The 14,401-nt window shown below is 41.9% G+C and overlaps 1 protein-coding gene across 1 annotated transcript; it reads right to left on the reverse strand.

The window, feature by feature from the left end:
- Positions 1 to 654: 654 nt before the first annotated feature.
- Positions 655 to 11,889, reverse strand: LOC311010637 (macrophage mannose receptor 1-like). Its single transcript, XM_084005212.1, has 8 exons — positions 11,743 to 11,889; positions 9,266 to 9,391; positions 7,845 to 7,941; positions 5,532 to 5,600; positions 5,066 to 5,157; positions 3,409 to 3,531; positions 1,952 to 2,051; positions 655 to 1,269 (listed from the first exon to the last, which is right to left on the reverse strand). Exons 1-8 carry the CDS (start codon positions 11,869 to 11,871, stop codon positions 1,202 to 1,204), a joined length of 804 nt encoding a protein of 267 aa, XP_083861338.1. The 5' UTR covers positions 11,872 to 11,889; the 3' UTR covers positions 655 to 1,201.
- Between the last annotated feature and the right edge of the window lie 2,512 nt (positions 11,890 to 14,401).

The raw sequence follows: 14,401 nt of genomic DNA on the forward strand, positions 1-14,401 counted from the left end.
ACCAAATGCTGCTGCTAAGAGCGTAGCCTGAGATCCTCGGTTAGGGGTTTCCTGGTCGTTCCCACATCACGCCTTGTCACCAAAGGTTACCGGGCTTTTGCTGTACGGGCACCTCAGTTGTAGAACTCCCTGCCTGAGAATCTCAGACAAGCTAAATCAGTTTCATCTTTTAAGTCTCTTCTCAAAACTCATTGTTTGTAAAAGCTTTAGTAGTTTTATTATTTTTAACACATTGCTCTCTTCCGTTTGCTCTATTTTATGGTGTTAGTACTTATTGTACTATCTACAATTTTTTTTATTTATGTTGTATTCTGTTCTATGAAGCACTTTGTAATCCTGTTTCGAAAAGTGCTATACAAATAAAGTATATTATAATTATTATTTATTAAACTCCAACATTACTTTAAATTACAATAAAACATTAACATAACACACTATCTACCAAACACTAACACATTTTAGTCAATCACAATGTCATAGAAACACTAACATCAGATGGAATTACAGAACCTGCATTAATGTGTTAATTGTATAGCTTACACAGACGGATGTTCTGCTAACTGTGTTAAGAGTTTCGGAAAATGGTTAAAAGTATTGAAAAAATTGTTTTACCGATTGCAAAAAAATGTGAGAAGACTTTAACATTTAGCTGTACCGTTGACCTCGAATTATGAAGCTAACTTTGTTAACATCTTCACACCACAATCCAGATGGATCCAGATCCAGAAAGGTTGCTGCTCTGCTTGTGTTTCATCAGATCCACCCGTTGCTTCTCCGCAGTCAAAATAGGGTCACTTCAGTTCAATGGTTACAAAAATCAAGATGGCGACGGATAAAAAACAAGATGACGATGGCCGAACTCGAGGCAAAATTGTAGCTCGCAAACCAATGGGTGATGTCACTACATCCACTTCATATAATGAAACTAAATGAAATCTATGAAGCAAACAGAGAGTTTGGAACTGAGAACTGTATCAACAGCGGAGCATCCGTCTGTTGAAACACTGAAGAGCGCTGTGGAAAGCAGATAAGCTACATGATATGATTAAAAATCAATCTGAATCTCTTGGATCACAATTTATTCTTTCATTTGTTTGTAAAATTTGCATAAGACATACTTTTGTAATGTTTTATACATTTGTGTTTAATGTGTAATACCCTGTTTCTCTGTCCTCTGTGATTTGCAGAGTTAGTGTATCCTTCACACATCCGCCTTCTTCACACAAAATGAAGAGAAGGTCTCATCACAGTAGTAATTGCTCCAGCCATCTGTAAAGACAGAAAGAGAGAGTGTTGCGTCCTCATGTCCTATACAGAACAGTAGAGTGGCTGTGTCCTACCGACCTCCTGGTGGACCAGCATGGGACAGTCAGTATACAGACAGATTTTTTTAACCTTGAATTGTACCATGAAATACACATAGGGCCTAATATTTATTGATTTCAAATATACATTTCAAGTCAGTAGAGTCTCAGTTTGTAGTAGGTTTGTCGTAGTATCATTAAGTTTAGTGTGAAAGTGCTCAGTGAAGTACATCTCTCATCTCACACAGTGTACGTCACCAACACGGCCGTTAGCATGTCTTGCTAGCTAGCGAGCTAACGTAGCCATGTTCCATCACAAATATCCTGTTACGGCGGTGTTGGTGAACAAGAGATGTAGTTCACTTAGCAGTTTCACACTTAACTGACCTAAATGTAACTAAATGAAAATGTATGTCTAAGTGAGACTTTCTGGACTTGACTGAATTGACAAACATCATATGTGTAATTCCTGTCATAATTCAAAGTTGATAAAATATTATTTGTCTCGTTGACTACCCTACAGATTTTTTCAAAAATGATGTCCCATGGTGGACACTGGAAGGGGTGTGACTTAGTCTCTCGTGGTTTATTCAAAAAAGGTTACCAAATAGTCATAAGAACAGAAAGTGCGTTTGTGTGTTTGTTACCGCTGCTATATGTTGAAAGGCATCGGTAGGTACTGTCTGGAGACATCTCAGTAAAAAAACCCTGATAGAACCAGGAGCCATCGAGCCACATCCACTGGTCCTGGAGGGAGACAACGAAACATTAGCTTTCAAAAGGGTTTATCTTATTTCTAAGTGCATTGATGACACTATCATTAGAGTGTAAGCCAGTATGTGTGTGTTTGTGTGTGTGTGTGTGTGTGCGTGTGTGTGTGTGTGTGTGTGTGTGTGTATTGGTTTTGGAGCAAAATAAGAGGTTCCAGGTTTAAAAGTGGTGCAGTGGGGTGATATCCTTGATTCTACCAACATAGACTTTTAAATGATGGGCTTTCGATCAAATTAGTTGTATAAGGAATTAAGAAAGGAACATAAAGACTAAAAACACAGGGGAAAGATGATAATGGTGGTCCTTAGAGCTCAATGCACTGCATACAGAAAACACAACCAAATACCACCGCCTCCTGCTACTTTTACATCTGATGGTCAATCCACTGCATGCAGCCAGAAGCCCTTTCAGATACAGACTACGTAGCTCATCTATCTGTTAAAAAGTGATGGCTCTTTGTGTCTCAGACAAAGTTGTCTGTTACGTAGATGTTCTGTCAGGATGGGAACTTGAAAGAGCTACGATGGTATTTTGCAGCTGGCGTGCAGGGAACGCTGGAAAGTGCTAATAGCTGTTCATATAATTTGATGGCTCAAGAAAGTGGATTAAGTAAAGTGTTGCATTTTATATTGAATTATAAAAGGCATACAAGTGTGAGTCACTTCCCCAAAGTGAGGGAGTCCAAGTATCTCAGGGTCTTGTTCACCAGTAAGGGTAAAATGGATCGTGTTGTACGCTTTGTTGTGAAGAGCTGAGTTGGGAGGCAAAGCTCTTGATTTAAAAGTCCATCTCCATTCCAACCCTCTCCTATGGTCACAAGCCTTGTGTAGAGACCGGAAGAACAAGATTGTGGAAACAAGGGGCCGAAATGAGCTTCCTTGGTAGGGTGGCTGGGCTCAGCCCTAGAGATAAGGTGAGGAGCTCAGACATCCGGAGGGAATTTGGACCCTGCAGATGCTGCTCCTTCACATGGAAAGGGGCAGGCTAACGTGGTTCAACATCTGATCAGGATTCGCCTCGGTGTCCCCCAGTAGGAGCTGGAAAGCGTTGCTCGGGAGAGAGACTGGAATGACCTCCTAAGCCTGCTGCCATTGCGACCCAAACCCAGATAAACGGAGGAAAAGGGATGGATGGACACGAGTGCTTCCATTCTGTGCGATGTTATGTTAAATAACATGTTCGAAGTACACTTAGTCAATACTAATCCCAAAGTGGATAATAAAATGATTATATGCACTCTATATATTCTATAAAATTGATTTACAGAGCATATTAACATTTAAATCGTAAAGGAAATATGAATGTAATGATGCTTAATGCTTAGTCATCTCACCTCAAGGTAAAATCCACCCAGCCAGGTCTGAGGGTTTTCATAAGCAGCCTGCTGATAGAGGAAGAGGTACTCCTCAGGGCTGTGGACTGAGACCAGGCTGGCCTGGAGACCAGCACAGTAAGCCTGGTGGACAGAAAGAAGACAGAGATGGATGACACTTGGAATAGAAAGGAACATTGAGGGTGGGGCTTCCCTCCATGGAGACACCAACAACGTTTCATCAATCATGGCTGAAATAACCACGAGCACTGCTCGTGTTTCACGTGTTGTGGGAGTCCCAGATACATACATACCTGTCTGTCTCTACATGTCCGCCCTGTGATAGACTGGTTACCTGTCTGTCTCTACATGTCTCCCTGTGATAGACTGGTTACCTGTCTGTCTCTACATGTCCGCCCTGTGATAGACTGGTTACCTGTCTGTCTCTACATGTCAGCCCTGTGATAGACTGGTTACCTGTCTGTCTCTACATGTCCGCCCTGTGATAGACTGGTTACCTGTCTGTCTCTACATGTCAGCCCTGTGATAGACTGGTTACCTGTCTGTCTCTACATGTCTCCCTGTGATAGACTGGTTACCTGTCTGTCTCTACATGTCAGCCCTGTGATAGACTGGTTACCTGTCTGTCTCTACATGTCTCCCTGTGATAGACTGGTTACCTGTCTGTCTCTACATGTCAGCCCTGTGATAGACTGGTTCCCTGTCTGTCTCTACATGTCAGCCCTGTGATAGACTGGTTACCTGTCTGTCTCTACATGTCGGCCCTGTGATAGACTGGTTACCTGTCTGTCTCTACATGTCAGCCCTGTGATAGACTGGTTACCTGTCTGTCTCTACATGTCGGCCCTGTGATAGACTGGTTACCTGTCTGTCTCCACATGTCAGCCCTGTGATAGACTGGTTACCTGTCTGTCTCTACATGTCAGCCCTGTGATAGACTGGTTACCTGTCTGTCTCTACATGTCAGCCCTGTGATAGACTGGTTACCTGTCTGTCTCTACATTACAGCCCTGTGATAGACTGGTTACCTGTCCAGGGTGTAACCTTCACCCAACGTCAGCTGGGATGGGCTACAGCCCTCCTGCGACCCTGAACACGATAGCAAGACCTGTTAACTTAATAATTTCAGGTCAACATGACAGCTAAATTTTCATCTTAGTAGCTAACTGCATTGGTAGCCACGATAGCAAGGTTGTGGTAGTGACCTGTCAGTCACAAGCATCTCCTGCTTTCTGGTCTGTTGGACTCTAAATGGACCATAATGTACTAAATGAACATCATGCTGGATTGAAGAAGACTTGAAACTAGAGATTGAGACATAAACTCATGTTTACAATGTTTACTGAGATAATACATCAAGAGAGAAGTAGGCCCTGATGGCCAGCAGAAAATGCAAGTTTAGAAACAGAGGTTGCCACATGCTATGAAACAAGTGCACATACATTTTTAAAAAGAGAAAAATACAGGTTTTTGTCATCAAAAATAAAATTAGGTGATTTTGTTCATCTGTGACAGCATGTGTATCCATTTGTTGACAAATGTTGACTATGTGGACGAACTCCAATGGTAAATAGAAGGGGTCTGTAACTAATGTTATTAATTACACACAGTGTTCAGTGACGTGGTAAAATGGCTGCAGTGAAAGTGATGTACTTACATCAGCGTCCGGCCAGCTCAGAGATTCTTGGTTGTAGTAGTAACAGTGGCCTTGGAAGCCCGTCCAGCCTTCAGGACACAACATGGAGATTGCTGTGGATATCAGACAAAAAGAAAATTATACATACTGTAGAAATTTACAACAATCCACGTAGTTCATTCGCTTCAAATCTCCATCAGAGCCACGAACCAAAGAGCTGAAGTGATCACTTGTGACATGTGAGTGGAGCATCAAACCAAATAGTTTCAGGCTATTGTGATAACTAGCACAAATTTTAGGGCCTTCAATCATGTCAGTGTCATGATTGCAACAAGATGTCAATGGAGATGAATGCCATAGCAAAGTCAGGAATAAAGTGTGTATAATGATAATTTGTTAAAAAGCTATGCAACATGAAGGATAATGTCTCTTCTGAATGAATTTTCCCTCATGTTTTTCTGTCATGCAGAGAAATAAATTGCCTTACGGACGTTGGTGTTCCTAACACAGATGGAGGGGTAGTTGCCATTGTTGCATGGGGAATTGCTCCATGCCTCTGTGGAAAGAGAAGATTAGAAAAAGGCCATGAGAGTAACTGAGTTACATAACTGTGCAGATAATTAATGCCTGAACTCACTCTGTGTCTGCAGGCTTTCATTTTTCGTTCTGAAAAGGTTTGTGATGAGTCAATATTGGCAGTCACTCATTTCTGAACTCACCCCTTTCTATTTTAACATTTCCCCCCTTCATGTTAAAGGTATAAGATGCAGGGATTTCTAAAAAAGAATCCCCCTCAATCATCAATACGACCCAGGAGAAGTGATGGGTGGTATCTGTATCTAAAGAGAGTCTGCATGTATTCTGTCTTTTCTTCTTTTTTTACTGTGTTCGGGACCCTGGGTGTCAGCAAAAAGCCCCTTTAAGGTGGTCACATACTGTTTTGTCTGGACTCCCCTATTTATCCCCGCCAGATACAAAGCTCCCATATAGACCCTCTTACAGACAAACATCATATGTGTTTGATTCAATCGGAATCAAAGACAATATTCGTCTCTCACTGTTAACAGTACACACTACTGTGCAACATCTAGTGCTTCTGAAAGTTGTATACCGGTATGTAATTCGGGTGTTGTGATGCCACCTATTGGTTTGTGGCCTATGGTTTTGAAGTCTCAAGTTCAACATTTCTCCCATAGCCAACTTGGATTTTTGCAACCAGTGAACATATTTGAACTGCGGAGGAGCGACGTGTGGATCTGACGAACACAAGCTGCAGAGCATAACTAACCTAGACAAGACCGAGCTGCTTTTCCTTCCAGGGAAGGGCTCTCCCACCCAGGACCTTACCATCACCACTGACAACTGTGTGGCCGCCCCCACCCAGACTGCAAGGAACCTGGGTGTGATGCTCGACGACCAACTCTCCCTTACCGACACCTTTGCTGCAACAACCCAATCGTGTAGATACATGCTGCACAACATCTGGAGGATACGTCCCCCTTCTGACCCAGAAGGAGACACAGGTTCTGGTCCAGGTTCTGGTCCAGGGTCTTGTCATGTCATACCTAGACCACTGCAACTCCCTCCTGGCTGGTCTGCCTGCACTTGCCATCCGACCTCTGCAGCTCATCCAGAATGCAGCAGCTCGACTTCAGACTACACCGCTCCTCCACTCCCTTCACTGGTTACCAGTAGCTGCCCGCATCCGCTTCAAGACACCAGTACTTACGTACCGTGCTGCTAACAGATCAGGCCCAGCTTACATAGTTACTTAGTTAGTTCCAGTGAAAGGAACTCTGAATGCTTCAGCGTACCAAGAGATGTTGGACAATTCCATGCTCCCAACTTTGTGGAACAGGCCCCTTCCTGTTCCAACATGACTGTGCACCAGTGCACAAAGCAAGGTCCATAAAGACATGGAGGAGAGAGTTTGGTGTGGATGAACTTGACTGGCCTGCACAGAGTCCTGACCTCAACCCGATAGAACACCTTTGGGATGAATTAGAGTGGAGACCTCCAACAGCTGTTATAGCTGCAAAGGGTGGACCAACGTCATATTAAACGCTATGGAGAATGGGACGTCACTTACACTATATTGCCAAAAGTATTCGCTCACCTGCCTTGACTCGCACACAAACACTTCGGCTGCATTCATTTTAATATTCTGCACCTTCTCGCAGGGCTGTGCATGTGTGTGTGTGTTTAATTGTGCTTTGCATGAAAATCTCTGTGAAACAGTCAGAAAAATTACGTCTTGTTTCTCTGATTCACCGCTTTGTTCTCACAAGACAGCAACCTCCGATTCTGAAAAGTGAAGCCAATGCAGAGATGCCCTAAACTTGCATTCTCTCTACTGGCCATCAGGGGGCGACTCCTCTGGTTAGAAGTTTGATTGTATGGAAGTCTATGAAAAAATACGGTGTTTCTACCTTCACTACCACCCTACCAATGCAGTTAAGTACCTCTAAGCTTACAGGTACACAAATACCTGTAAGCTTCGACCTGTATAAAACGGCTTTAGAAATTTTGTTCGATTAATCAGAATGATGACCCTTATGAGGTGGGGAGGCGCCCAATACTGCCCCTGAATGGTTGGTGATTCTGGTCAATCAAATAATGTTTTACAGTCTCAAATATAGGTTAACACAGAGGGAAGTTTTGATTCAAATCTAAAGGGGTGAGATTACTCTAAGTGATTCATTTCTGATTTATGGTTTTCTGCTTGTTGAGGGCCATCAGGCAACTCGCTGCTATACACTAATAGCAGGGTCCCTGGATCGTCATGTGTGTGTTGTCTTACCATAAGTGTTGAGCACTAGGCAGGGGTTGCTGCTCTCCAGGGATATGCTGCTCCAGCTGTTGTAGAACCAGGAACCATCGATCCACAACCATTGGTCCTGGAGGGAAAGAATCATCATCAGTGCTTTGTTTGGACAGTGGAGACTCATTTAAACCGTCACTCAAAAGTGTGAAGGGATAAAAATCAAACAGCAACATTTTAAAAAAACAAGCAAAGTTGAAGACATCACAACTCAGATTTTCATGATAACTTCCTAATGATCTTTGTTGTACCCATAATTGTAACAGAACGAGCCGAAAGGAGCCAACACCACCAGCTAACTGAACCGAGTGTCGTTGTGGGAGCTTTAACTGTGGACTGTATTATAAAAAATTTACAAGAAAAAAAAATCTTAAATATTCTCTGAGATTAAAAAGTCGTACATTTGTGAGAAAAACACGTTGAAAGCTGAAAATGATGTTGTTTTCTTGTCAAGGCACTTCATCCATTCACTTTGTAAGGTTGGATCAACTTCATCACACCACACATGCCACCGTTGAACGAAATATATGACTTAATAATAATAAATTGTATTTGTATAGTGCTTTTCCGAACACAAAGACGCTTACTTATTAATTACATTAGTATTTCATTATGTTCATAAAAGAACACAGAAAGATCATTAAGTAAACCTGCACATTTCTTAAGGACATTCACTTCACAAAGAGGCTGTTGTTACCATAAAAACACGAATTTAACAAGATGTTTATTTAGTAGAGCACATTTCAGAGAACAATTCACAAAGTGCTATACAAGATTAATGCTTTAAAAGAGAAAAATAAGGAGCAACAAAATTCAGAAGGCAGTTAAATGTTAGACTTTAAACTCTGAGAATTTCTGAGTTTTGTGTCGCAAATTTATGACTTTAGAATCTCCGACAATTTTTTTTCTTAAATAAATAAATGTATGACTTTAATCTTGTATAATAAATGGTTCTGTATTATTTTAATTTGTTTTAACTTTTTTACTTTGCGCTGTGGCAAATGTCCAAAGCTACACTGAAGTGCTACAGCAAGATTGATTAAATATGTCTGTTAAGGCAGCGTGATTCAGGGTTTGCAGCACGGCCCTCATGACTTTCCTGGTGTTTCATCACCATGATTGATTCAATGTTTTAAATGTGATTCATTTTTAAGAAGAAGTTATGCAGTAACAACTGTCTGTGCATAAACAATCAAAGAGAGACACACATTATTCCCAAACAAGAGACCGCAGAAAAACATCCTCACTTATCAGATATCACCACCTCCGTCTGGAAAACATCTCAGAACATGACAATATTCCGGAAACTCCTCCCTCATCTCTTGTGCTTTTATTTCTTTGTGGTGCTGCATATTAGTACCACTGTAGCCAATAACATTATTTCATGATATGTGTGGTACCTGCAGGTAGAAACCACCCAGCCAAGCCGCTTGATTTCCATTGTTTTGGGAGAGTTGTTGGAGGAAACCGTACTCCTGAGCGCTGTGGACGGACACCAACATGGACTCAAGCAACGCACACTTGGACTGGTGGAGGAGAAGAGGACATAGGGACAAAAGGAGACATGTTAAAGTCTGACTTCTCTGAGGACACATGGTCATGGGTAGGGATGGGTATCGAAAACCGGTTCTTGTTGAGAACTGATACCCAGTGTTTTGATTCCTTGGAATCATTTGCAAACGATTCCCTTATGGATTCCAGTGGGCGTGAACAGTGTTGGGAGTAACGCGTTACAAAAGTAATGCATTACTGTAATGCATTACGTTTTGCTGTAACGCGGTAATGTAAGGCATTACAAAAAAAAAACCTGGTAATATTTTACTCGGTACAAATCTCAGTAACACGCGTTACAATGCATTTTAAACCCGAAATCAATTGACTCTACATTCGCGATCGCGAGATGGGCATACACTCCACTTTTGGAAAAGTGTGAAAGCCGGTCCGTGTAACTCTACACTATGTTAATTAAGCGCTGTTGCTAGCAGGCTCCATGAGCTGGACACCGACTCACGGAGCGGCTCCCGGTCGGTCAGAGCGCAGCCGACCCGGCACACCGAGGATCAACAGCTGAGGGGCGGCGGTGAGGAGGCGGAGGCTCCGATTCTCCCCGTCGGTTTTTAACCGCTTTTATGTCCGGGTCATTATGCTTTTGGTGCGAGTTTAAAACAGTAGGTTTATTTCAAAACGCGAGCGTAAGACGCTGTCAGAGCGTTAATGAACAGTGATTTAGAGCTCCCCTAAATGTCTCAGGTAGGCTTTCAGGTAATTTCGCAGCATACAGCGCCTTCAAGGTCATTAAAAAAGATGAACGGCAAATCTGGAATGAAAAATGGCACTGTTATTTCATCCCCGAATCCCATTCATGAACACAATATCTAATATCAGTTAACGAGTCGTTTTCCGTTTTTCGTTTTCCGTTTTTAAAACGAATAACGGGATACGAGTCATTTTCCGTTTTTCGTTCTTTTATTTTGAAGCGAAAAACCTCACATCCTGCTGTGTAATGAGCTGCATTGAACACAAGAAGATCTATTGAGAACAAAAAATCCATATTTCCTTTTATTTTGGCGAAAAGTAATGCAAAAGTAATGTAAAAGTAGTGTAATGCCTTACAATTCAAAGACAGTAATATTGTAATGTAACTAATTACTTTGAAATGACAGTAACAAGTAATAAATAATGCATTACGCTTTTGAAGTAACTTGCCCAACACTGGGCGTGAATGACGTCACTACTATACTGCGGGAGGAAATACTACCAATATGCAGAAACATTTGCGCACACAGAATGCGATAACTTTGAATGACTGTCGCGTTTTCGATCCGCTCCGGAGTGATTCCCAACAAGCAGCAGCAGCAACGTTAGCATGTCCTCTGCCTATTATGTTAGCGCCATTTGCCTCGTTGTAAAACCTGCTATTACTAACAGTTAACATTAAATGAATGCCTTCTTCTCATGCATTTAATTTTGAAGATGACCGTGACAAGGGGCTGACTGGCTCAGAGGCTGGGATTTTTCTGTAAAAGAATTATTAATACGTCATAGTTGTAATGCACAGTTCCATTGGACTTGACTGAAGTAGTCACTGGCTATTAGAAAAATGTTACTGGATGTTACTGGCCATTCTTGTATTTGCCACAGAATAATTGATGTTGTATTTTGTTTATTTCTACAAACAAGAATATTTATTTTATTATTATTATTTATTTATATTAGTATACCTCAAGACCTCACTGTTGGGTTTGTACTGTAATGTCATCATGTTACTTCTAAACTGAAATAAAGTTGATGCTAATTGACATGTTTGTTCTCCTTTTTTCCAAATGAGAATCGATAAGAGAATCGATAAAGAACCGAATCGTTAGCAGAATCAAAAATGGAATTGGAATCGCAAAAATCTTATCAATTTCCATCCCTAGTCATGGGCCTGCTTTATAAAGAGCCTGCATAGAAATGATTTGCTCCTGGTCCAGTGGAAACCTCAAACCTTCGTTTAGGGTAAGTTCAGTGTAGGAACGTTCCCTCGTCTCAGCTACATCATATACAAGGGGATGATGTGTTGGAGCCGTTTCACTCTATATGTGCAGTTTAAAGTGGAGGTAAAATCGTCTCTGCACAAACAAAGTTAGCTTCTTAATTCAAGGTCAACTTTACAGCTGAGCGTTGAAATCATCTTATGAGCTGACTGCATTGGTAGCGAGGTAGAAATTGTGATGGCAGCGGCGGTAGCCACAATGTTACAATGTTAACTGAGATAATACATCGAGTAAGAGGTAGGGTCATTTCTCATAGACTTCAAGAATCCAGTAACTAGATCATTAACCTTGACGTTTCTACAGAGTGTGTTTGTGTTGCTGTTGTCCTGTCGAGTGTCTACCTGAGCCTGAGGCCACGTCATGTCCTCATCCACAAAGTAGTAGCAGCGTCCCAGGAACACCTCCCATCCACCAGGACACATAATCTGGCTCTGTGAGGGAAGAGCCTGTGGTGGTGTTGGTGTTGGCATTGTCGTTGGTGACGTTGGTGTTGTTGTTGGTGTTGGCCACGTTGGTGTTGTTGTTGGTGTTGGCCACGTTGGTGTTGTTGTTGGTGTTGGCCACGTTGGCGTTGTTGTTGGTGTTGTTGTTGGTGTTGGCCACGTTGGTGTTGTTGTTGGTGTTGGCCACGTTGGTGTTGTTGTTGTTGGTGTTGGCCACGTTGGTGTTGGTGTTGTTGTTGGTGTTGGCCACGTTGGTGTTGTTGTTGGTGTTGTTGTTGGTGTTGTTGTTTGGGAAGTAACATAACAACAAGGAGTTGATGTGGCTGTAGGGTATGGTGTTGTTGTTGTTGGTGGTGTTGTCGGTGGTGGTGGTGGTGTTGGTGTTGTCGTTGGTGATGTTGTTGTTGTTGTTGGTCTTGTCGTTGGTGTTGTCGTTGTTGTTGGTGATGTTGTTGTTGTCGTTGGTGTTATCGGTGATGTTGATGGCGAAGTAGTGGAACAACAAGTTGATGTGGCTGTAGGGTGTGGTGTTGTTGTTGTGGTCAATTCGACAGTGGTGGCATTTTCAGGCTCCCTTGCTGTGTGGGTGTGTGTGTGGGTGGTGGTGTGGGTAAGTGGGGCTGTATATGTAACTGGAGTGGTGACAGTGACATCTTCGACAGTAGGAGGCACTGGGAAGGAAACAGGAAAACAGATCATCATTTGAAACCTTCATACCAGATGTGTAAATTCATATCTGTCACAACTGTAAAACAGAAATGTCATTGATATTAGCATTTAGCTAACAGGCTAATCCGAGGGAATAAAAGGGGGCTGGCATGCTTCAATAGATTTTTCCTATCAGGCGGTGCTGCAGCAGTTCTTCTCAGCCTCTCTCTGAAATGCTCCTCTTCCTGTATTAGTTCATACAAAGGACATGTACGTCAACATGGCGACTCCACGCTCTGCTCTAACTTGCTTTGTTTGAGTGCGAGACAAACTAGCGGCTGGCTAGATATTATACTGATGTGGACTGATGTGATGCATCTCAACATCGCTGGAGTTTCATACTGGAGTGAAGACAGATATCTGATATAAGTCAAGTGAACCTCTACAAATTTGGTATTGAATTATTTCCCCGATTCACCGTCAAGTTTTGGGTCTGAAACTTTATTTCTTAGAAGGATTTCTCTCATCATGATATGGTATTCCCCCCAGTAACTTTTATTATGGATACCACTAAACTAGAGAGTCGAGTCTGTCAGTCACAAAGAAACACGTTTTACATGATTTCTAATCAGTCACGTGAGGCTGATCAGTGTCTGGTTTGATATGAGTCCCATAATTTCAAAACATGAATCATTTTCAGTGTTCAACACAATGTAATCATATTCTGGGTTGTTAAATGTTTAATTCACAAACAGATCATCATTTAATAACTCAAATTCTGAATAAATGATATAAACATAGAGAACGCGGGATGTTATTCATGTGCAGGTGACAGACTAGAGAGAAAACACTGCTGCTCTGCCACTGAGTTGTAGTAATGTGTGTGCATATATATATGTATATATATATATATATATATATATTTCAATGTAAATGTATCACTCTTACAATCTCTATCTCATTCCCTCCGTCCCTGCTGCTTATGGTCTTTAATTAGTTACTTTATTATTTTATTTTTTAACAGATTTCTTATTGAACCTTCATGTGTGTATGTTTTTAAGTAGATATGTGTATGTCTGCATGCGTGTGCACAGATATGTATCTACATTTGGGAATATCTATCGGTATACCACGTACACAACAATAAAAAATGGAAACAAGCAAACAAACCTGAGATGATAATGAGGCATTTCATCTCACTAGTATTAAATCTGTGCGTGAGTGTAGCTTACAAACCTGACGCGGCGTTGGCAGAGAAGACAACACCAAGGACGACACAGAGGACGAGCGCCGACTTCATGGTGACGGAGGCCGACGTGTTCCAGCCATCAAAGGCAAACTTCATCTCTCGGCCGTTTAAAGGCTATAATGTGGCGATGAGGAGGCAGCGAAGAGGCTGACCTGCTTGTGGTGAGTGGAGATGGAGATCCCCATCAGCTTTATAGTCTCACATCAGGTTCACAGGTTCCAGTCCGGTGTGTGCTTAACACGCTTGTGATAAAACTAATCAGCACGGCAGAATTCAGGTCTCAATCTATCAGTGTTTGTTCACGTAGTTTCCAGAAGCTGTTGGAAAGAAAACGTTTTTGAGAGTTGCTATGCACCAGGAAGTCGGACCACCTGGGCAGAACCCCAATCCTGGGATTTGAGTTTAGTCGGCACATTTTCTTGTGAATATGAGCATTAATTAATAGTTGAGCACTGATGGCTGCAAATTGGATTTTCATGTGGTTGCTTTGGGATTCTGTATTTGGTTTCTAGTCGATGACGTGAGTCAGTGACCTATTGTAGCACCTGCTGACTTTGGTTGCTGGGAAACGACATAAATGGGCTGCTAATCAGTTAGTGAAGGTCACATTCACTCTCTTTGAAGGTGCACCCGATGGCATTTATCAGATTTGATGTAGAT

This window comes from Eutrigla gurnardus, assembly GCF_963514095.1.
Source record: "Eutrigla gurnardus genome assembly, chromosome: 3".
Classification (NCBI taxonomy): Eukaryota; Metazoa; Chordata; class Actinopteri; order Perciformes; family Triglidae; genus Eutrigla; species Eutrigla gurnardus.

Bases quoted from the DNA above. Each gene is read 5' to 3' on its own strand.
- LOC311010637 (XM_084005212.1), bottom strand. From the start codon at position 11,871: ATGCCAACACCAACACCACCACAGGCTCTTCCCTCACAGAGCCAGATT. The intron at 9,392-11,742 runs GTAGACACTCGA...CTCCTCCACCAG, and splicing joins TGACGTGGCCTCAGGCTCAG to TCCAAGTGTGCGTTGCTTGA. The intron at 5,601-7,844 runs GTAAGACAACAC...CTCTTTCCACAG, and splicing joins CCTAGTGCTCAACACTTATG to AGGCATGGAGCAATTCCCCA.